We start from the raw sequence: 23,794 nt of genomic DNA, 5'->3' as shown, positions 1-23,794 counted from the left end.
TCCTCTTTTGCCGAGTTGTCTGCTCCTTACTCTGAGGTGTAGACGGCACTGTACCCCTCCCTTTGCAGAGGAAGCGAGTCCAGCAACGGAAGGGAGCCGCCACCCACTCTCCAAGTGACAGAGCTCCCTGGGTGGAGGGCCTTTCCCGGGGCAGGGACCCCACCTGCTGCAGGATGTAGGGACAGGCAGGCCCACGACAGGGAGGGAGGAGTGATGGGACCACGCTCAGGGGGCAGGGGGAGACTGTCCTTAGCGGGAGGGGAGGGGGCTCCCCCTTCCTTTCTAATGCTTCCTGTCCCCGGAATCTTCCTATCATGACAAGTTTTCTTCTCTGAGTCGCCGTAATTCCTAGCGGGTGGTTGGTGACTTTCCCTGTTGCTCCTCCCATGGGGCAAGCAGGTCCTTCTCGCCTCACACCTGTGTCAGCATGGGCGCCGTGCCCCGATCCCGGTGTTGGCACCGCCCATGGTTCTGGGGTCCCCGCTCGGTGTTCAGATGGCAACAGAGCAGGTGGGATCCTGCCTCATGGGCCGTGGTCCTCAGGGGGACGGACTTGATGCGAGTAGGGTTCACAGGATCACCACTAGGGGGGCTTCCAAGACAGGAATTAAAGGTGGAAAGACCTCGAGGGCCAAAGACGCTGGTGTTGGCCAGTGTGTAGTGGACAGTGTCATCTGACAGCCAATGAGAAGTTTGTTTGCTGAGTTATTTTCAAACTAAAAGAGTTGGATGGATAGATGAAGGTGGACAGAGACAGAAAGATATAGATACGGATACAAAGAAAAGTAGGAAGGAAGGGAGGGAGGGAGGAAAAGTAAATGTGGGTGGCAGATGGAGAGGGGATGGACAGATGGATGGATGGATGCACGTGTGGGAGGGTAGACGGGCACCAGTGTTCCTGGAGGGACGACAGGGCATGGACGGCAGAAGCAGGTACCCTGGGCAGAGCCACGTCTCACCCTCAGGGCTGTGGCTTGCTGGGGACCTCACTGCTGCGGCCTAGCCTGGGCTCGTAGGGTCTGCCTTTCCTTCCACCCGCAGCACCCAGCAGGGCTCCCGAACCAAGGCGTCTGCCTGAGTCTGTGCAGCAGCTTGACCTACTTTTGGCCCCTTCAGAAAGCCCTGGGTGCTGGCTCCGTGGGGACCCAGATGGAGGCCCTGGGTGCGGAGGGCGAGGTCAGCGTGTGAGGTGGGGAGCGGCTGCCGTCCGCCTGGGGACCAGTGCGGGGGTGCCAGTGTCTCCCATGAGAGGCTGGCGGCGGCCCAGGGGCCTGGCCTCGTGCACAGGGAGAGCGGACAGACTCCGGGCCATCAGGGTGGGCACCAGCCGTGTTCACAGGGCCCCGAGCAGGTAGCCGGACACCCTCCTGAGCAGGCTGGCGTTGTCTGTAGGTGACGAGATTGTGGGCCTGAGAGGTCAGGGGCTTCAGTGGAAAATGATAGAATAAAAGACTGCAGAGGTCAGCGGAAGGCAAGATACATCCCCCAAAGTACGTAGCTTTCCTTTGTGTTGGTAGTTACCAGTTCGAGAGGAAATGGAAAATGTCCCACGTATGACAGCCACGACCACAGAAAGCCCGGGAGTGAACATGGCAGGAAGGGTTGAAAGTGCACAGCAAACCACTTTTCAAAAGATGAAAACACAAGGCACGAGAAAATGAGGAGGTGGACCCTGTCCCTACACTAAGTATTTTTTCCAGCTTTACTGCGACAAAACTGACATTTAATGTTGTGTAAGTTCAGGGCCTACAGCCTAATGATTTGATATACTTAACATATTTCAAAACTATTTCCCCGTAGGGTTAGTTAACACCTAACACCTCCACCGCTAATTACCGTTCTTTTTGGTGGCGAGAACATTGCAGGTCTGCTCTGAAGTATACAGCACAGTATTGCCGACTGGAGCCGCCGTGCTGTGCATTAGATGCCAAGAGCCTGTTCGTCTTCTAACTGGAAGTTTGTGCCCTTTGACCAGTGTCTTCTCATTCCCTGCCGCCCACAGGCCGCTGGCAACCTCCATTCTACTCTCTGTTTCTATGAGTTCAGTTTTTTAGATCCTGCGTGTAAGTGAGATCATACAGTATGTCTTTCTCTGTCTGACTTATTTCACGTAGCATAATGCCCTCGACGACCATCCTTGTTTCTTGCAGCTGAATAATATTCCATTGTGTATATAGACCACATTTTCTTTATCCATTCACCCAGAGACACGTAGCTTGCTTCCATGTCTTGGCTTTTGTGGATAATGCTGCAGTGAACGTGGGGCTGCAGGTATCTCTTCGAGAGCCTGATCTCATTTCCTTTGGACGTACACACAGAAGTGGGGTTGCTGGGTCACATGGACGTACACACAGAAGTGGGGTTGCTGGGTCACATGGACGTACGCACAGAAGTGGGGTTGCTGGGTCACATGGAGGTTCTATTTTCATTTTTTTGAGGAACCTCCATGTTGTTTTCCACAGTGACTGCACCAATTTACATTCCCACCAGCAGTGCACAAGGGTTCCCTTTTCTCCACATTCTCACCAACACTTGTTATCTCTTGTCTTTTTGATAACAGCCATTCTAACAGGTGTGAGATGATAGCTCATTTTAATTTTGATTTGCATTTCCCTGATGATTAGTGACGTTGAGCATCTTTTCATGTACCAGTTAGTTATTTGTATGTCTTCCTGGGAAAATGTTTATTCAGTTGCTCTCCCCATTTTTTTAAAATAGCATCTTTTTTAAAAAATTATTTATTTATTTGGCTGTGCCGGGTCTTAGTTGCAGCACGCGGGATCTTTAGTTGCAGCATGCGGGATCTTTTAGTTGTGGCATGCGAACTCTTAGTTGCAGCATGTAGGATCTGACCATTAGGAGCATGGAGTCTTAGCCACTGGGCCACCAGGGAAATCTCCCTCTGCCCATTTTTTTTTTTAAATAAATTTATTTATTTTTGGCTGCATTGGGTCTTCGCTGCTGCACACGGGCTTTCTCTAGCTGTGGCAAGTGGGGGCTACTCTTCGTTGCAGTGCGTGGGCTTCTCGCTGTGGTGGCTTCTCTTGTTGCAGAGCACGGGCTCTAGGCGCACGGGCTCAGTAGTTGCGGCACGTGGGCTCAGTCGTTATGGCTCGCGGGCTCTAGGGCGCAGGCTCAGTAGTTGTGGTACACGGGCTTAGTTGCTCTGCAGCATGTGGGATCTTCCCGGACCAGGGCTCAAACCAGTGTCCCCTGCATTGGCAGGCGGATTCTTAACCACTGTGCCACCAGGGAAGTCCCTCTGCCCATTTTTTAATCAGATTATTTTGTTGCTCTTGAGTTGTGTGAGTTCTTTATCTACTTCAGATATTAACCCCCTATGAGGTAAATGGTTTGCAGATATTTTCTCCCATAGGTTGCCTTTTCACGTTGCTAATTGTTTCTTATGCAGAAGCTTTTCAGTTTGATTTATTTGTTCCATTTATTTGTTGTTTCTTTTGGTGCTTGTGCTTGTGGTGTTATGTCCAAAAAAATCATTGCCAAGACCAATGTCAGGGAGCTTCCCCCTATGTTTTCTTCTATGATTTCTATGGTTTTCAGGTCTTATGTTTAATTCTTTAATCCATTATGAGTTAGTTTTTGTGTGTGGTGTAACATACAGGTCCAGTTTCATTCTTTTGCATGTGGCTGTCCAGTTTTCCCAATATCATTTATTGTAGAGACTGCCCTTTCGCAGTAAGGGTTCTTTGCTCCCTTGTCAAATACTAGTTGACTGGATAGGCGTGGTTTTATTTCTGGGCTCTCAGTTCTGTTCCATGTGATGGTTTCTATGCCAGTACCATACTGGTTTGATTACTAGAGCTGTGTAATACACACACCCGGAAGTGTGATGCCTCCAGCTTTGCTCTTTCTCAGGATTGCTTTGGCTATTTGCAGTCTTTTGTGGTTCCATACAAACTTTTTGATTTTTTTTTCTATTTCTATGAAAATGCCATAGGAATACTGATAGAAATTGCATTCAGTCTGTAGATGGCTTTGGGTAGGATGGACATTTTAACAATATTAATTCTTCTGATCCATGAACACAGGATATCATTCCAGTTATTTGTGTCTTCAACTTCTTTCATCAAAGTCTTATTCTTTGCAATATACAGATCTTTCACCTGCTTGGTTACATTTATTCCTAAATATTTTATTGTTTTTCCTAAATATTCTATTGTTTTTGATGCTATTGTGAGTGTGATTGTTTTCTTTATTTCTTTTTTAGATATTTCATTGTTAGTGTATAAAAATGTAACTGATTTATGCACGCTGATTTTGTATCCTGAAATTTTACTGAATTTGTTGTTACTAAAAGATTTTTGGTGGCATCTAAGATTTTCTATATATAAGATCATATCATGTGCAAATAGAGACAATTTTATTTCTTCCCTTCTAGTTTGGTTGCCTCTTATTTATTTTTCTTGCCTAATTGCTCTGGCTAGAACTTCCAGTGTGTTGAAAAGGAATGATGAGAGTGGGCATCCTTGTTTTGTTCTGATCTTAAAGGAAAAGATTTCAACCTTTCACCATTGAGTATGATGTTAGCTGTGAGCTTGTAATATGTGGCCTTTGTTATGTTGAGGTACATCCCTTCTGTACCCAGTTCATTGAGAGTTTTTACCATGAAAGGATGCTGAATTTTGCCAAATGCTTTTTTCTGCTTCTATTGAGATGATCATATGATTTTTATGTTTTATTCTATTAATATGGTGACTCACAGTTACTGATTTGTGTATATTGACCCATTTTTCATCTTAGGGACAAATCCCCCTTGACCATGGTATATGATCCTTTTAATTACTTTTGAATTTAGTTTGCTAATACTTTGCTGAGGATTTTCACATCTATATTCATCAGGGATATTGGTCTATAGTTTTCTTGTACTGTTCTATCTGGCTTTGATGTCAGGGTAATGCTGGCCTCATAAAATGAGTTTGGGAGTGTTCCCTCTTCTTCAGTTTTTGGAAGAATTTAGGAAGGATTGGTATTAATTCTTTAAATAAATGTTAGTAGAATTCACCAGTGAAATCATCTAGTCCTGGGCTTTTCTTTGTTGGGAGATTTTTGATTACTGATTCGATCTCCTTACTAGTAATAGTTTGTTCAGATTATCTATTTCTTCGTGATTCAGTTTTGGTAGGTTGTAGGTTTCTAGGAATTCATCTATTTTTTTCTAGGCTATCCAAGTTGTTGGCATATAAATAGTGGTCTCTTATGATCCTTTGTGTTTCTGTGGTATCAGGTGCAATGACTCGTCCCTCATTTCTGATTTTATTTATTTGAGTCCTCTCTTTTTTTCCCTAGTTAGTCTAGCTGAAGGGTCCACAACCAGGACAGAGGTTTGTCTGCCTCTCACCTGACACACAGCTGGGCAAGACTCCTGCCAGGTCCCTTGGCATATGTCCGCAGATGGATGCCAAATTGTTGTTGAGGGGGCTACACTCTAGGGACAGCCATCTTGCTGACATCCAAGTATTTCATCTTGTACGACATTGGTCCTTCCCAATGGTCCTTCTGCCACGTCAGTGCTGTTACAATAAATTCTAACCTTTTGGGTTTTTTTTTTTTAATGGGAATGGGGGAACCTATATATATATATTTTAAACCTGACAAATGTGAAAATAATCAAACATTTTTGGGAAAGAAATGGAGGGCCGTTTGTCCACCAGGTATGACAATGCACTCTGGGGAATTCCCTGGCAGTCCAGTGGTTAGAACTTGGCGCTTTCATTCCGATCCCAAGTTGGGGAACCAAGGTCCCACAAGCCACACGGCTCAGCAAAACAAAAAGAAAATGCATTCTGAAGCTACCATATGCATTCTGAAGCTACCATAATTAAAATAGCACAGTAGCACAGTCTGGACAGAGGGAGAGACACAGAGTAAGAGGAGGGGAGGCCAGCCAGAGCGTGGAGCCCCGGGGAGCTGAGGGCAGCAGGACGAGGGTTCAGGGTGGACAGAGGGTGGGCTCTTCTTTAACAGTGTGGGAGATGGAGGTGGCTCTCCATCAGGAAGGAGCCCAAACCAGATCCCTGCAGTGTGCCAGCTCACAGGTACAACCCACAGGGGTTAGAGCTAGATGCTTTCAAATTACAGAAGTATTGGAAAAGGCAGAAGTAAGCTGTTTTCATTGTCGTGGGCTAGGGAAGGTCCTCTTAAGAAGGCAATAAAAAAATTATCCAGTTTCACAAATTAAACATTAGAATTTTTGAATGTCAAAAGACACATGAAAAAGTTGAAACATAAGTGACAGAATATCCGTGTGACACACAGACCAGGGGTCAGCCGCTTCGTGTGCCAAGAGTGCACTCAAAACAGGCAACAGCTCAGCGGACAGATTAGCAAAGTCCACGAATGGGCGTAAAGAGGAAAATGTTAAACAACGAATAGAGGTGAACAGATGCTTGGTCTCATTCATGGTCACAGAAACGCAGGTTAGCCCGAGACACTGAGCTTGGGGAAGCTGCAGAGGCCGTGAGCTAGAAGGGGGAGGGGGTCTGGCCCACACACACATGCACAGACACACGCTCACGGCTGGGCCGGTGACTCACAAGGGAAGCTCCTCAGCAGCTCCGAAAACTGCAGATGGAACGGATGTAGCCCAGATTGTAGCCCCACTTGCGGGGCCTGAGGCCTCGTGAACACACTGTGGATGCACAGAGACGTCCACGTGAGGACGGCCCCTGCAGCGCTGGTCACAACAGCAAAACACAGGAACTGCCCTGAGTGGCGAGGGGCGGACCCCCACGTGCCCAGCTCCTGAGACAGACGCTGGCAGGGAGGTGGGTCAGGAGGGCGCGTCTCAGCCAGGCGGCCAGTGGAAACCCTAGAACAACAGCAGGAGCTGGTGGCCCCAGACTTCCCCACAGACCAGGAAGGTGGGGTCTGAGGGTCATGTGAGGAGGCCGGGCAAGACGTCCCTGACAGGACCCCACCACTCAGCCAGGCTGAGGCTGGCCCTGGCTAGGTGTTGACCCTGGACCAGAGTGGGCCCAGGGCTGGAGGTGGGGGACTCACTGGTTGGGGTGGGGAGAGCACCGGGGCAGGGAGGTGGGGAGAGCCGGCCTCTGGGGGCCCGGCCTCTACTCCTGAGCTGTGTGACCCACCTCTCTGGAGTCACATGGCCCAGGGCCCCCACCAGCTCCTCCTGGCCCAGCTGTGCAGCCCCGGGCAGGTTCCTGAACCTCTCTGGTCTCAGCTTCCTGTGAGTGAAGCGGGGATGATGAAGCCCCACATGCACGGTCCTGGGATGAGGCGAGAAGGCCAGATGGTGTTGGAGGACACCTGGCCGCGGGGGTTCGGCAACCCCTCCAGGACCCAAGGACTGAGGCCTGCCCTGTGAGCCTGTCCCAGCAGGCATGGGGTGAAGAGCCCCTCTCTCACAGGGGAAAACCCTGACTTCCAAACTGCAAGAAACCTGCCTTTCCTCCTCCTCAGATCGGTTTTTGAAGCATACACTTGAAAAAGAATAGGCTGGCCCTTTGAAGACAGGGCCTGTGCCAGGCGAGGGCCTGTGCCAGGGAGGTGGGCTGGGGTGGTGGCGCGGGGCCGACACAGACCCCAGGCCCGGGAGCATGGGGGTGGCCCGGGGCCAGGAGAGTCGCCGCGCTGGGGGCAGGGGAGGCGGCCCTGTAAAGCGCAGGTGCTCCTGGCCCAGAGGAGCAGCGGCTGCCTGGGGACAGGTGCTGCCCGGGAGGCTGCGAGGCCCTGCCCCACGCCCAGTGGGTTCTCTGGTGCTGCCGCAGGCCCACATCTACTCTCTGGGGGCCACGCTGAAGGCAGCCCTCGACTATGTGACGGAGCCCGAGCCCCAGCCCAGGCTGAGCCGGGAGCTGGAAGCGCTGCTGGGCCAGATGCAGGCCGAGGACCCCCGGGACCGGCCCGACCTGCAGGTAGGCGCGAAGGCAGCCCCCGCTTCCCCCAGGCACGGCCCTGCGCCCCACGCGCCCCCAGCCAGCGCGCACGCACAGCCAGTGCGCACACGTGGGCCCCCACCCGCCCATCACCCGGGCTCCTTACTTCTTTACTCTGCATTTTTGCGATGAACGGCATGCATGATAACCATCACGGGCAGGACAGAATCCGCTGGTTTCACGAAGCAGATTCTGTCCCACGGGGATCACGTAGCTCAGGACGCCCCGCTTCGTGATCCCGGCGCCTCGAGCGGAGCGGCGAGGGGGGACGGGGGCTGGGGCGGGGCTGAGCGCTGGCTCCGGTCACAGAGCATCATCGCACTGTGCGAGGAGAAGATGCAGCTCACGTCCTCCTGCCACCTGTGCCAGAGCCTCTCGGCTGCCGGGAGGAGGGTGCTCTCCATCGAGTCCTTCGGGGCGTTTCAAGGTAAGCACACAGGTGGACGAGCCTGCACACACGCCCAGGCATGTGCACACCCTCACACATGCACACATGGGTGGCACAAGCATTAACACGATCACGTACACACACGTTCGCACCAGCGTGTTCGCCGTGTAAGCCACCCACGCTGACATGCACACGGATGCAGACAGATCACGTGTGCTCCCACAGCACACATGGAAACATACAAGCATGTGCAAACTCGGACACACCTATTTAGACTATTAACTCACACAGCGAGCACACCCCCGTGCACATGCAGCACACACCCCCAGTTTCCCACACGCACAAACACGTCTGCAAACGTGCACACACTTATACGCTCTGACCCACAATTGGAGGTGAGAGGCAGGTCATATGGGAAGTGACTGCCCTCAGGACCGGTCGCCTCTGTCCTCTCCTGTGGGCGTTGGGGACACGGACACAGCACCGCCAGTCTGGTGGCCACACAAGCTGTTGCTGAAGCGTCTGGGATTTTCACGGCTCACAAGGCATAACCTTGGGTGGCATTTTGAACAAATGCCAACGTCTGCTCTGCGCTGTGCTCGCAGCAGGGAGTCTGGAGGGTCCTGAGGGGAGGTGTGGAGCCTCTGGGGGCGGCAGGGCCCCTCCCCCAGCCAAGCAAGCGGCATTTCCCACCACGTTGGCATTTGTGACACTGCAGCACCAGGCCCGCTGGCGGCTCTAACATCAGGGAGGGCGTTAACGCTGAGAGCAGAGGCTCCGTCGAGGGGGCTGCAGGCCACTGGGAGGGGAGGGCGTGTGTCTCTAGAGGGGCTCACACAGACACGCGTGTGGAAGATCGTACGTCACGACGAGCTGGGGCTGCTGCCAGGTTTAATTTATGCCTTTGGGGAGTATCACTGTGTAACCGTAATAGCGAAACCATGTGCTTTTTGGATGAGCTAATTAGACAGGCCTCAGGAAACCCCTTCGGGAAGCTCATCCTGGATTGGGTGGCGGGGGGGACCGAGAGCCTTCGGAGACTCATTACTTAGCCAAGATGGTGTGATTAAGGAAGCAGATGAGGACGTTTCTGGGCCAGTCCTGAGGGATGGGGTGGGGGCCTGGGAGGCCCCGTGCTCTCTGCGACGGGTGGGGGTCCAGGGGTCCTGCAGGAGTGGGTGCCTTGGTGGCCGTGAGCATGGGGATTGCAGGGGGAGGTCGATCCTGGCCGTGGCCCTTGGCTGTAATCACGTCTTGCTTTTGCCCAGATGTCAGTGAGATCACCTGGAGGGAGAGACTGGCTCCAAAAAGTGTGGGGCCCAAGAGGCAGCCAGGGGACCGCTCCGCGGACCCAGCGGCCCTGCCTGCCCTGGAGGGCCAGCCCCCGAGCCCCGCCGGAGAAAGCCTGGAGCACCCGGGGACCCCGCCCTCCAAGGCTCTGCTGTCAGCCCCTGTGAAAAACGGAGAAAGCCCGGGCCAGGAGGGGCTGGTCCCCGAGAGGCTGGCCTGCCTCCTCCTGGACGCCCAGCGGCCCCTGGGGGACCCGGACAGAGGCTTCCTGGAGAGGAGCCGCCTGAGGAAGGTGCAGACGCTGCCCCGGCTCCCGCCCTGCAGCCCCGAGGCCGGAGCCCTCTGCCTGTCGCTGACCAGCACGAAAACCCAGCCACCGGCACCAGAATTCTTCCCTCCAGACCCCAGGAAGCCCTTTCCGGAGGGGAAAAATGGCCTTACTAGCTCCCAGGCACAGCCCGAATCCAGTCTGTGGCCGGAGCGAGACGCCGAGCTCCGGCGCGTTGGGGACAGGGCGGCGCGTGGCCGGGGCCCCACGGAGGAAAGCCCCCTGCCCGGTTCCAAGGGCCCTCGCGATGCCGGCAGAGACCCAGGGACTCCGGAGCCTGATGACGGGACTGCGGACAGAGCCGGGGAGCCGGGCGGAGCAGCCCTGGAGCAGGTGGGTGACCGTGGCCCGCGTGGCCCGGGAGGGGCCTGCGTGCACACGCACCGTGCACGCCCTCCCTCCGCAGGCGCGGGCTCTTGAGTACGAAGTAAGTCGCTCCCCTAAGGTGTGTGCCTGTGAGCATCTCGGGACGAAGTCACCTGGGGTTCGGTGGCCCGAACACACGTGTGTCTGTGCAGCAGTGCTGGCTCCACCAGCTTCATTCCCACCATGCTTTGCTGACCCAGAGGTCAAAGGGGAGGGCAGACTCTGAGTTACATTTTTATTCATATCCTGATAAGCACCTGAGGGTAATTTACTTGAAAAATATGGTTACTTTAAAATGAAAGCCATCCTGGAGACCCCAGTGCGTTGACACATGCTTGATGCCCACGTGCTGTCTGCTCAGCCCAAACCATCTCCACTGGCCTCCCCATGTCCACCCACCCGACCACACTCATGTACCCAGAGCGCCCAGGCACCGAAGTGAAAACCTCAGGCCTGAGCCCAGGGCTCTGCTCACCTTCAAATGCCCGCCAGCCTCACAGACAGCCCACCTCCCGGATGGGTAAACTGAGGCTGGGGGCCACCATGAGGAGGGTGGGTGGTCGCTGAAGGGCAGAGCTGATTGGGAGCCCAGCCATGGTCTTAACCACCAGGCTTCCCTGCCCCGAAGGCTCAAGGGATCAGGGCCCACCAGACCTCGGCCCCCACACAGGTCACAACCCGTCAGGTGTCAGGGCTGGTCCAGAGTCGGGGACCCAGATCTCCTCTGGAGAGCACGTCCTGTGTGCAAAGCTGGCTGCTCCAACCCCACATGTAGCAGGAGGCTTGGGGGGCCCTGTGCCCCAGAACCTGGGCCCCTGGCCAGGCACAGGCTGGATGAGGCAGGCAGTGAAGTCTCAGGACCGAGGCAGCTACACCCTGGGCACAGAGGGGGGTCCAGGAGGGGTGAAGACACTGCCTCTGGAACCTTCCTCTGAACATGCACTTCTGTGTCCAAGCGGGCGGTTGTACTCCCAGCTCCTCCCGTGGCCGCAAAGCAGAGAACTCCCTTCCAGCTGAACTCATTCTTCTGACTCTGGGACTTTAATCTGTGGGGGGGGGGGGCAGTACGAGGGAAGGGGAACCCATAACATAAAATTTACCATCTTAACCATTTCAAGTGTACGGGACAGTGGCATTAGGTACATTCACACTGTTGTGCAATCATGACCGTCATCCATCCCTGGAACTTTGTCATCATCCCAGACTGAAACTATGTCCGCATTAAACACTTACCCGCCATCCCTGCCCCGGCCCTGATAACCGCTCATCTACTTTCTGTCTCTACGGGTGTGACTGCTCTCAGTCTTTGATAGAAGAGAAATCATACAATGTTTGTCCCCTTTTGACTAGCTTACCTCACGGACCACAGTGTCCTCAGGCTTCGTCTATGTTGTAGCTGTGGCAGAATTCCCTTCCTTTTTAAGGCTGAATAGTGTCCATCTTATGGACGGACCACGTGATGCTTATCCATCCATCCGCCAATGGCGCTTGGGTTGCTTCCACATGTTAGCTCTCGTGAGTCATGCTGATTTGAACATGGGTGTGCAAATACGTCTTCAAGACCCTGCTTTTAAGTGGAATTGCTGGGTCAGATGGTAATTCTACGTCTGATTCTTTGAGGAGCCTCTGCTGTTTTCCACGTCGTTGCACCGTTTTACGATCCCACCTGCCGTGCACAGGTGCTGGTTTCTCCACGTGCACCCCCAGCACCTGTTGTGCTGACGTGGGGACTCTCCCAGCCCGTCATGCCAGGAGTGTGCTGTGTGGGGCAAACCCCACGTGTTTGAGGTGGTCCCTGCCCTGTCGTCTTCCTCCATGCATCCGTCTGAGGTGCCCACACACTGAATGTGGCTCCTCCCCCCGCCCCCCTCAGGGCGTCTCCCTGCAGGACCTCCTGTCTAAGCTGGGCCGGCCCTTCAAGGAGTACGAGCTCTGGGCTCTGTCCCACGCATGCCTCAGCACCCTGCGGACGCACGGCCAGCACCCAGGTGACGCCCTCCCATGGGTCCTCGTCCAGCCCACCGGCCCCCAGCATGTCCGGGCCAGGACCCAGGGCCATACGTGGCCTCTGTCGCCCATGTGGGCTGTGTGGACAGCCTGGGGCTGGGTGGCAGTGTCCACCCTGTGAGTCGGGGGCGGCCTGGGTGTATCTACTCTGGTCTCAGGACCAAGGGGGTCAGAGGGCAGCTTCAAACGTGGGCCTCCTCCTGCTGAGGAGGGGCGGAAGCTGTGTGGTGGCCCTGGGCCACACCCTCTCAGCAGGGGCGACGCTGTCCCCAAGGAGACGAAGGTTGGCTGGGGCGGGGGGGGGGGGTGGCCCTCGGACGTTAGATTCGTTTGTGACCCCTGAAGCTCAGCCCTACCAGGCAGAGGGACCAGCCTCCGGCCCCACGGTGGTCCTAGCAGGGCAGGGGCGCTGCTCTCTGGCCTCCCTCGGGTTCTGTGAGCCTCAGGCCTGTGGGTATGAAGCGCTGGCACCCAGCCTCCCCTGGGACCCCTCCCAGGGCCGCGCTCGGCGGGTGGGTCACGTCCCTCTGTCCCCCTCCTCTTCCCGCAGCTCCTGTGCCCCAGGGCTGGCTCAGATGGCCCTTCCGTGGCCTGTCGCCCAGGCTTCTGGGAAGGGGAGCCAGCACTTGGCCCCTGTGCTGTGTCCAGCGAGGGCCCCAGCGTCCCCGCACTCCCTGGGTGGCTTGGGAGCCCGTGGGGTGGCTGAGAGAGGGGGCTGCCCCACGACCGTGGCTCTGCCGGCCCTGAGGGGGATCAGGTCCCCCAGTGAGTCTACAGCCGCCCTGACCCTCGCCTTCCCTTGCAGCCTACCTGTGTCTGGACTCCGTGCTGGTGGCCGAGGATGGAACCGTGCTTTTCGGGCCACCTCCCGCCAGCGGTGCGTAAGCGGGCCCCCCCGGGGGGCTGCGCTCTGGTTCCGACAGCCAAGGCTGAAGGCAAGCTCAGTGGGTTTGGGGTTTTCTGTCTCAGGTGCTTACAACTCGTTCTTTCTGGCTCCCGAGGTCGCAGAGCAAAAGCTGACGACTGAGAAGGTACCTGGGCCCCCCCCACCCCTTCCCGTGGCCCCCTGCCCCGCTCCGTGGTGCCCACGCTCCGTGGTGCCCCGTCCAGAGAGCCTGAGAGGGGGAGGGGTGGGGAGAGGATGGGCCCAGCATCAGGACTCAGCAGGGTCAAGGCGACCCCCCCAACGCAGCCCCCGCATCCAGAGCCCAGCTCTGCAGGGGCCTCCCGGAGGGTGACGGGGTGTCATCTGAGCCTGGACTTCAGCTCCGGGCAGTGCTCACAAGACCCCACAGCTGGACTTTCAGGGATGTTTGCCAGATGCTTATCAAACACAGCGTTATTAAAAATTCAATTGTACAGACTTAAAATCAAGTAAATTATATTCAGAACCAAGGTAGAACTTCCGCTTTCGGGAACGTGGGGGAGACGTAAGTTCCCTGCCCCCCAACAAAGCACGCCGTTCTGAAAGCTGGCGTGTGAGGACAGAAAGGCCAGGGCCCTGGGCCCCGGGGGGCGACGGTCCTAAGAGTCCTGGGTGTCCTTCCTGCCTCACACGTGGAGGATGAGGAAGCACATCTGGGAAACACCAGCGGACACAGCAGAAGCCCAGTGGAAGCCCGCATGCTGGAGCTGGAGCAGTAGGACAAAGGGAGGGCGGCCCGCCCAGGCCAGGTGCTGTCGGAAAAGGCTGAGCATCCAGCCTGTGCCCAGGACCCCTGCCCATCAGTGAGATGTGCCGTTCCCGGGGTGGGAGTGTGAGTCAGAGGAGGCCTCAGGAAGAGCTGGGACTTTCACCATCACCCAGTGGTAACGAGGCAACCTCCCCTCAAAAACAAAGAAAATCGCTAAAAATGAAATACTTAGATGTAAGTCTAACAAAGCATGTACAGGACTCGTATGCTGAAAACTAAAAAAGAGGTAAAGCCTCAACTCAGTAATCTAAGCACCCACCTCAAAAGAAGAGTGAAATAGACCCAAAGCAGAAAGAAGGAAACAGTGAAGCTGAGAGCAGGACTCAGTGAAATGAAAACAGAAAAACAGTAGAGAAAACCAGTGAAATGAAGGGCTGGCTCCTGGAAGAGACGAATAATATTAACAAACTTCTAGCAAAACTGACAAAGCAAGAAGAGAAGGAAGACACAAATTGCCGATGTCAGGAATGACTCGGGACATCCCTGCAGACCCTGCAGACGCCAAAAGGGTGATGGAACACCACAGACAACTCCCCACACGTAAAATCAATGACTTAGATGAAATGGACCCTGCAGACATCAAAAGGGTGATGGAATACCACAGACAACTCCCCCTGCAGACCCTGCAGACACCAAAAGGGTGATGGACATCCCTGCAGACCCTGCAGACACCAAAAGGGTGATGGACACCACAGACAACTCCCCACACATGAAACCAATGACTTAGATGAAATGGACCCTGCAGACACCAAAAGGGTGATGGAATACCACAGACAGCTCCCCACACATAAAATTCAATGACAGATGAAATGGACCAAATCTTTAAAAATATAAACTACAACTCTCCCAAGATGAAACAGGCCTTTGAATAGCTCCATAACTGTTGAGGAGATTGAATTTGTAATTTTTTTTTTTTGCGGTACATGGGCCTCTCACTGTTGTGGCCTCTCCCGTCGCGGAGCACAGGCTCCGGACGCGCAGGCTCAGCGGCCATGGCTCACGGGCCCAGCCGCTCTGCGGCATGTGGGATCTTCCCGGACCGGGGCATGAACCCGCGTCCCCTGCATCGGCAGGCGGACTCTCAACCACTGCGTCACCAGGGAAGCCCTGAATTTGTAATTTTTAAACTCTCAAAAATAAATCTCTAGGCCAAGACGTTTTCACTAGGGTGGTATACCAAATGTTTAAAGAAGAATTAATACCAATTCTACACAGTCTTTTCCAGAAAACAGAAGTGAACACTTCCCAATCCATTTGATGAAGCCTAATATTACCCCGATACCAAAACCAGACAAAGATAGTACAAAAAATATGTATATAGGTCAATATCCCTCATGAATATAAAGGCAAAAATCCTTGACAAAATATATGCAAATAGAATTCACTAAGATATAAAAACAATTATACACCATAAACAAGTGGGGGTTATTCCAGGGACATAAGGCTGGTTCAGTATTTGAAAACCAATCAGTGTAGTCCAACATATTAACCAGCTAAAGAAGAAAAATCCCATGATCACATTAACTGATGCAGAAAAAGCATTTGACAAAATTTGACACCCATCTATTAAAAAAAAAACTCAGAAAAATAGAAATAGAAGAAACTTCCTCAACTTAATAAAGATCATCTACCAAAAAAACTGTACAGTTAACATCATACTTAGTGGAAAGACTAAATGCTTTCCCCCTAAGATCAAGAACAAAGCAAGGATGCCCACTCTCACCACCCTATTCAACATTGTACTGGAAGTTCTAGCCACTACAATAAGGCAAGAAAAGCAGGTAAAAAGCATAAAGGCCAGGAAGGAAGAAATAATACTGTTTGCAGACGACGTAACTGTCGACATAGAAAATTCCAAGCAATTCCAAAGAATCTCGAAAAAAGCCTCCCAGAACTTAGAATTGAGTTTTGAAAGGTCACAGGATATAAGATAAACATTCAAAAATCAATTGTATTTCTATATACTAGAAATGAACATGTGGACACCAAAATTAAAAACACAGTACATTTACAATCACTCCCCCAAAAATGAGATACTTAGATGTGAATCTAACAAAGCACGTACAGAATTTATATGCTGAAGACTACAAAAGCCTGCTGAAAAAGATATATCAAAGAAAATCTTAGGAATGGAGGGCTAGGCAAAGAGCTTTTAGACTTGACACCAAAAGCACTATCCATAAAGTTTTCCACAAAAGGAAAAATGGATAAATTGAACTTCATCAAAATTTAAAACTGGCCAAGTGGCATTTATTCCATGTATGGATGGCTGACTCAACAATTGAGAGTCAATGTAATACATCACATGGACTAAAGAAGAAAAATCATAACAATAGATGCTAAGCTTTTGACAAATTTTAGCACCCATTCATAATAAAAACTCTTAGCAAACTAGGAATAGAGGGAAATTTCCTCAACTTGATAAAGAATATCTACAAAAAAGCCAACAGGTAGCATAAGTAATGGTGAGAAACTAGATGCTTTCCCCCTAAGATTGGGAAAAAGGCAAGAATGTCTCCTCTCATCACTCCTATTCAACATCGTACTGGAAGTTCTAGCTAATGCAATAAGACAAGAAAAGAAAAGAAAATGGATGTAGATTGAGAAGGAAGAAATAAGACTGTCTTTGTTTACAGGTGACATGATTGCCTAAGTAGGAAATCCCAAAGAATCAACAGAAATCTCCTGGAACTAATAAGCAGTTGTAGCAAGATTGCAGGTAGAAGATTAAAATACAAATGTCAATTGCTTTCCTGTTTACCAGCAATGAACAATTGGAATTTGAAATTAAAAATACAATACCAGGGCTTCCCTGGTGGCGCAGTGGTTAAGAATCCGCCTTCCAATGCAGGGGACACAAGTTCGATCCCTGGTCGGGGAACTAAGATCCCACATACCCCGGGGCAACTAATCCCGCGCGCCACAACTACTAAGCTCGCACACCTCAACTAGAGACTGCGTGCTGCAAACTACAGAGCCCACGTGCCCTGGAGCCTGTGCGCCACAACTAGAGAGAAAAAAACAGCACACCACAACTAGCAAGAAGCCCACGCACAGAAATGAAAGATCCCGCGTGCCACAACTAAGACCAGACACAGCCATTTAAAAAATGATCAATTAATTATTTTTTTAAAAATACCATTTACGTTAGCACCAAAAAAATTACTTATGTATAAAATTTAGGAAAATGTGTATAAGATTCATATGAGGAAAACTGTAAAATTCTGATGAAAGAAACTGAAAATGATCTAAATAAATGGAGAGATAGTCCATGTTCATGGATTGGAAGACTCAATATTATTAAGATGTCAGTTCTTCCCAATTTGATCTATAGATCCAATGCAATTTCAGTGAAAATCCCAGCAAGTTATTTTGTTGATATCAACGAACTGATTCTTAGGTTTTTATGTAGAGGCAAAAGACCCAGCATAGCCAACACAATATTGAAGGAGAAGAACAAAGTCAGAGGACTGACACTACCCAGCTCTAAAACTTACTGTAAGACACAGTAATCAAGTGTGGTTTCGGCAAAAGAAAAGACAAAAAAAAAATAGAACAAAGTAGCCCAGAACTAAACCCACACAAATACAATTAACTGGTCTTTGACAGAGGAGAAAGGACGGTCTGCTCAACAAGCGGTGCTGTAACAACGGGACGGCCACAGGCCAAAAAAACCTTTACAGAGACCTTGGTGCACTTTCATAAAAGTTAACTCAAAATGGAACATAGGCCTAAAAGGAAATTCAAAGCTATAAAACTTCTAGAAAATAACAGGAGAAAATCTAGGCAGTGAGTCTTCAGATACCACACCGAAAGCATGATCTATGAAAGAAACACTCGATGTTAGACTTCATTCAGATTAAATGCTTGATTTTAATGCTGTGCTCTGTAAAAGACACAGTTAAGAGAATGAGAAGACAAGCCACAGATGGGAGAACTATTTGCAAAACACGTATCTGATAAAGGACTTGTATCCCAAACATGCCAAAAGCTCTCAGAAGTGCACAGTAAGAAAGCAAATAACCCAATTAAAAAGTGGGCAAAAGATCTGAACAGACACCTCACCAGAGAAGGTGTCAGATGGCAAGTGAGCACGTGAAGGTATTCTATTTCATACGGCATTTGGGAACCGCAACTTAAAACCATGAGCCACCACTACACACTTACTAGAAAGGCTAACGTCCAAAACACTGACAGTACCAGATGCTAGCGAGGGTGTGGAGTGACACTGCCGCGGGGGATGCAAGACGGTGCAGCCCTTAGGAAGACAGTTTGCTGGTTTCCTACAAAACTAAACATGCAATGACCATACAACCCAGAAATTGCACTCATAAGACATTTTTCCTGGAGAAATGAAACTTATGTTCACACAAAGTCCTGGACACGAATGTTTGTGGCAATTTTATTTGCAGTAGCTACAGCCTGGAAACAACTCAGATGTCTTTCAGCGGGTGGCGCGTCCACACCGCAGAGCGGCAGCAGCGGTGAGGGGAACGGAGTGTTGACGAGGCGACCACCAGTTGATGGGGCTGAGAGAGAAAGGCGCCCCGAAAGGCCGCATATCGTAGGACTCCATTTACATGAAATGACGAAATTAAGAAGTGGAGAACAGATGAGCAGTTGCCGGCGACTAAGTTGGGAGGGGACAGGACGGATCCTGGTGACAGAAATGTCGTGCATCTCCCGGCGTCCACGCCAGGGGGCAGGTTGTGATACCACGCTACAGCCTTGTAAGTTGTCACTGCGGTGGGGAGCTGGGTGGAAGGCACATGGGGTCCCGCTGGATTACTTCCTACAACTATGTGAATCTACAGTTACCTCCAAGTAAAAGCTTAATTTTTTTAAAGGTTGATAAATACTCAAAACTAAGAACTTCCTCATGATTTGCTCTAGTTGACTGTTGCCTGGGCAGGAGCCCTAGAGGAAGGGCCCATCTCTCCCCCTGCCCGGCTCACTGGCACCACCATGGCAGCTTGGAGCTGGCCACACGGGAGTCTTCACACCGTGGAAATCAGCAAATGCTGAACTCAGGGCTTGATTCGTTGTTTTGTCAATTGACTAGACTTGACGTAATGGAGGAAACATGAACAACACAATTAAACTGAAAAGTGTGTCAGGTCTGTACAAAAGCGCTGGGAAATACTCCTTTGGGGATTCAGCCACTGTTACCTGACTCAGCACAGATGTCAGCTGTGTCTCTGGTTTCACTTTCTCTTACTTTTCGAGAGAAACGAAGGTATCGGCCACGTGTACCTCGGAACCACGTGTTGGTCACAGGTCGGCTGCAGATGCAAGGGTAGAGGGTGAAAATCGGGGAAGGCGTTCAGGGAGAAGCAGTTGACTCTGGAACTCACAGGGAAGAGCACCGCCCTTTTCATTATTATTCTCAAGTGCCTGCGACGCATCCTTTCTATCAGCACGTTTTAGAATAAACCTCTTTGTGTACCAAGAGGCCTGGGTTTCTGTTCAGAGAGCCTGTCCTTAGCCATTTAGCAGCATAGCACGGTTTCTGGGGGACTCCTGGCCTCGGGCTCCCTGAGGTGCCACCTTTGCCCTCGTGGAGAGAGAGCTGGGGAGGTCCAGCCGGGGCGCCAGGTCTTCCTCGTCACACTGAGACTTACAGGCCTGTGGGTACTTGGTAACCATGCATATTCCCAGGCCAGGCCCCCGGGTTCTGGCTCAGGGTCTGCGGAAGCTCCCAGCCCTGGGGGACGGTGCCTGGTGCGCCCTTGGCGGGGCCCGAGCGGGGGCAGGTCTGCTGAGCCAGCCGGCCGTCTCCCCTCCTCCACCCAGGCGTCTGTGTACTGCGTGGCCGCGATCCTGTGGACAGCAGCCAAGTTCAGCATCCCCCGAGACCACAAACTGGCCCTGCCACGCAGGCTCAAGACGCTCCTCCTGCACATGGCCAGACGCAGCGCCCAGGAGCGGCCGTCCGCGGCCGAGGCCATCGAGGTAACTGGGCCGCGGTGGGGGGGGGGGGGGGCCCAGCTCAAGGTCCAGGGCCCGGGACACGGGTTCTCGTTTCTGGGGCAGGTCAGTGCTGTTGGACAGGGGAGGACATGGCTTCATTTGTGGACGGGCGGTGAGGGGTCTCTGCTGCTCGATGCCGGCCTTCCCCCCAGATGGTCCTGTGTCTCCAGTGCATCCACTGGCTGGAGAGTGGCTGGGGATGTCCTGGACCCGAGCGCTGACCCCTGACCCCCTGCAGCGCATCCCCCACATGCCCGACTTGCCCGCACTCCTCCGAGGGTCCTCCAGGCTGGGTCAGGGGGAGCCCCGTCGTTCCGTGGCTTCCCAGCTCAGGACGGCCAGGAAGGACAGCTAGAGACTCTGAATTTCATCCCAGGCTCCTGAGGCTGGGGTGCACGTGGCTCTGCCCAAGAAGGGGTGCCACGGGGTCCCCCTGGAGAGAAGCCCCCGGGCTGCCTGGCTGCCACCGCACACTCCAACGGGCTCCGCTGAGGGAGTGAAGCGGGCCGGTGCCCCAGGCGTGCTGGACGCTGGCCTGTGCTTGCTTTCAGACCTGCAGCGGTTACCTCCTGCACAGAGGCATGGACAGCAGAAAGATCCTAGCCCACCTGAGGGCATCGACCTGCACGGTAAGCTGGGCACCGCGGAGACCCCGCAGGCCCTTTGTCCTACCCTGGGGCCGCAGAGGTGAGGCTCCTTGCTCTTCCGTGTTTACTGAATAGATGCGTGGAGACTCTAGGGCGGAAGGCAGGTCACCCTTCATCCTCCCGACGTGACTTTCCTTGGCTCCTTCACCGCCAACGAGCCCACAGAGCAGCCCCTCCCGCAGGCTCACACCTGGTCTCTGTTGACCCCTGGCACGTGCGGGCGGGGGCGCACCCTGGGGGTCCCGCCGAGGGACACTCAGTGCCTGTCGGCGTCCTGCCGTGCTGACCGGCCAGGGCCCCGTCGGGCAGTGACAGGGTCCCTCGGATGCAGACGGGAGCACACAGCAACTCTGGGGAGTGTGGGTTCTGGCGGTCTTCCCATGCCCCGGAAACCCACCGGAACCCAGCTGCACTGGGCAGCCCCACGCCCCAGGGGCTCCCGCTCCAGAGAAACAGGCCTGCGAGTCAGCACAGGTGGGGGGCTCGCGCCGCGGGGGTCTGCTCTGCACCCCCGGGGCCTTGCGCCCGTCTCAACCGGGAGCTGTCCGTGTCCTTCTGCCCCAGGTTCGCCAGGAGGAAGAGACCATCGGTCTGCAAAACGCCTTCTTGGTGGCTGAACTGAGCCCCAGCACAGCAGCTGCGCCCAGGCCCGGCTCAGGTGGGCCCCGGGACCGGCCTGTCCCCACCGCCCCTGCCCTGCAGGCCCCTCGCCCCGCACCGCGCCCCCGCTGCCATCCCCCCAGAGGCTGCCTCCGGGAATCCAGCCCCAAGTGGACGCCACCTCCGGACGTGGCCGAGACCGCAGGCAGCGTGCCCGCAGCTGGCCCCCGGCTGCCCTGCTCTGGGCTCCCACCGGCCCCTCTGGCCCCGGCCTCTCAGGCCTCGCTCGAGTCAGCCCTCCTGTCTCACCAGCAGCCGTAGCAGGCGACTCGCCTCCACCTCCGCACCCCGCACTGATGACCCAGCTCTTGTCTTGCCCTGTCTGCGCCTCAGTGGCACCTACGAAGACCCTTCCCCACGGGCCCGTCCAAGCCTCCGGTCTGTGGCTGGGTCTTCTGGCCTTTTCCGTCACTCCAGCCCCCCACCGAGCACCGCACCCCCTCCCTGCCTGCTCGGGGCAGCCCTGGACTCCAGGCCCCTCCCTCAGGCCTCTCCCTGGAGTCTCCCTTCCTCCCAGTGCCCCTGAGCCTTCCTGGGCCCTTCAAGTCAGCACCCCACTAAGGCCGGCACCCACTAAGGCCAGCACCCACTAAGGCCGGCACCCACCCTGCTCACCCCATGTTTGTCTCCAGGCTTCCTGCAGATCAGCAGTGACAGCAGGCTGGTGGCCGTGCAGGGGCCGGTGCCCGGCCAACCCTCCTGCCTCCAAGGGGCCACGTTGCTGCCAGAGGCGTTCGCCTCCCCGGCCACTCACTTCAGGCCCATCGTCCTCGCTGCCAATGCTGGTGTCGCCAGGTGAGTGTCCCCACCCAGGGGCTGGCGGGCTGCCGGGCCCCCTGAACACTCTCTCCTCTCTGCTCGCAGGGACACGCTCGCCCTGACCTCGGGGCCGGCTGAGGGGCCTGAGGAGAGGAGAGGCCGGCTGGACGGGGAGGGTGATGGGAAGCAGGCTCCTGAGACCCATGGAGCGGCCGCTGGCCTGAAGACGCCTGACGGGCCAGCACCCGCTTCCCCAGAGCCCCTCAGAGAGTCGACGCCAAGAGGCTCAGCCCAGGGCTGCCCCAGCCCCCCAGCCCCCGCCCCGGCCAGCCTGCTGGAAGGGGCTGCACTGGTGATGCCCAAATCCCCGGCCCCGCCCACGACAACACAGATGCCACCCCCGGAGCGAGGGCCGAAGGAACCCATCCCAACTGCAGCTGCTTGTGGAGGCCTCGAGCCCCGCCTCCCCGGGCCCACCGCAGCCCCCCACAGTCCTTGCCACCCAGACAAGCCGCCCAGGGGCGGGGCCACCCAGGTCCCAGGCCAGGAGCCCGAGGGCCCCCCGTCAGCCCCGCGGAGCCCCTCGCCGGCCACAGGGAGTCCCGACGGCCCCGGGGGAGCCCCCGTCAGGGAGTGGGATGACCGGGCCCCAGAAGGTCACCCGGAGTGGCCCTGCCCAGCAGACCACAAGCTCTGTCCGTCCAGCGCGGATGCCTCGCCCCTCTCACAGGGGACAGCCTGCCCGTCGCTGCAGGAGGCCACACGCCTCATCCAGGAAGAGTTTGCCTTTGACGGCTACCTGGACCACGGGCTGGAGGCTCTGATCATGGGTACTACGGGGCCCAAGGACCAGGGACAGGCCCGGGGGGAGCCGTGCGCTGGGGGAGGTCACCACAGGAGGGCCCCCCATCCTCCCGTCTCTGCACAAAGGGCAGAGCCCCCAGGGGCCGGCCAGCAGAGGAAGCCAGCTGCACCCCGCTCCCCGCCGTACTCTCCGCCCCCACCAGCTCCCGAGACCAGGGGAACCCAGAAGAGCACCCATACGTTTTAACTCACCCCCGTGCTTTTCTTGCGAACTCAGGGGAGTATATTTACGCCTTGAAAGACCTCACCTATGCCACTTTCTGTGGGGCCATATCGGAGAAGTTCTGTGACCTCTACTGGGGGGAGAGGTTGCTGCAGAACCTTTTCAGAGTGGTGAACGGGAGGACGTCACCCTCCGAGAAGTAAGAGCCCCTCCTCGCGGCCTCCCACCCCCGCTGTGCCCCGAGGGCCGTCCTCCTGCCCCGAGTCCCACTCGTCGCCCTCCCCAGAGCGACCACCTGCTGGGCCCCTCTTTCCTGGCCGAGGCCCACTCTGCTTCCAAAACTCTTGCTTCAGGCAAGCGCTCCTCTTGGCAGGAGGGGGCCTTGTGGGGTCACGGGGCGCGGAAGGCACGTCCGCCTCCCTGGGACCAGCTCAGGAGGCAGAGCAACGGAGCCCGGAGGCCGGGTTTGGCTGCGGGGAGGCCCCCGCAGGGACCAGCGTCTGCCCCCTGCCACCCCGCTCCCGTCCAGCTCCCCTCCTGGCGGTAGAAGATGAGGTGACAGCTCAGGAGGGAGGGGGGCAGGCACCTTCCCTCTCCTGCCCCTTCCCCCAGCCCTCTTGGGCCCCACCCTTCACAGGACGCGCCCGGGGCGCCTCAGTGCCAGGCCTGGCCCAGCCCCTCCCGAGGGCTGCAGAGGGCCATGTTGCAGGGTGGGCGGGACCTGTGCCTGGAGTGGTCCAGC

The 23,794-nt window shown here is 54.8% G+C and overlaps 1 protein-coding gene across 5 annotated transcripts in view; it reads left to right on the top strand.

Annotated features, from left to right (window-relative positions):
- Positions 1–23,794, top strand: part of KNDC1 (kinase non-catalytic C-lobe domain containing 1) — a 58,119-nt gene that overhangs the window by 13,071 nt on the left and 21,254 nt on the right. For 4 of the 5 annotated variants that reach the window (XR_009559392.1, XM_060286599.1, XM_060286598.1 and 1 more), the window contains exons 4-15: positions 7,749–7,895; positions 8,226–8,343; positions 9,573–10,255; positions 12,162–12,276; positions 13,101–13,172; positions 13,241–13,326; positions 19,783–19,941; positions 20,511–20,588; positions 21,171–21,264; positions 21,899–22,061; positions 22,131–22,855; positions 23,107–23,251. Coding sequence is in view for 4 of the 5 variants with exons in the window: in XM_060286599.1 (XP_060142582.1) it covers positions 7,749–7,895; positions 8,226–8,343; positions 9,573–10,255; positions 12,162–12,276; positions 13,101–13,172; positions 13,241–13,326; positions 19,783–19,941; positions 20,511–20,588; positions 21,171–21,264; positions 21,899–22,061; positions 22,131–22,855; positions 23,107–23,251 (2,585 nt within the window). In the remaining variant the exon portion in view is untranslated. The remainder of the gene's footprint in view (positions 1–7,748; positions 7,896–8,225; positions 8,344–9,572; positions 10,256–12,161; positions 12,277–13,100; positions 13,173–13,240; positions 13,327–19,782; positions 19,942–20,510; positions 20,589–21,170; positions 21,265–21,898; positions 22,062–22,130; positions 22,856–23,106; positions 23,252–23,794) is intronic. The other variant, XM_060286601.1, reaches the window with a different exon arrangement.

Source organism: Globicephala melas, chromosome 16 (assembly GCF_963455315.2).
Source record: "Globicephala melas chromosome 16, mGloMel1.2, whole genome shotgun sequence".
In the NCBI taxonomy this organism is placed as follows: Eukaryota; Metazoa; Chordata; class Mammalia; order Artiodactyla; family Delphinidae; genus Globicephala; species Globicephala melas.
Note: the sequence above shows the minus strand (reverse complement) of the source record. Positions and strands in the feature narration are given on the sequence as shown.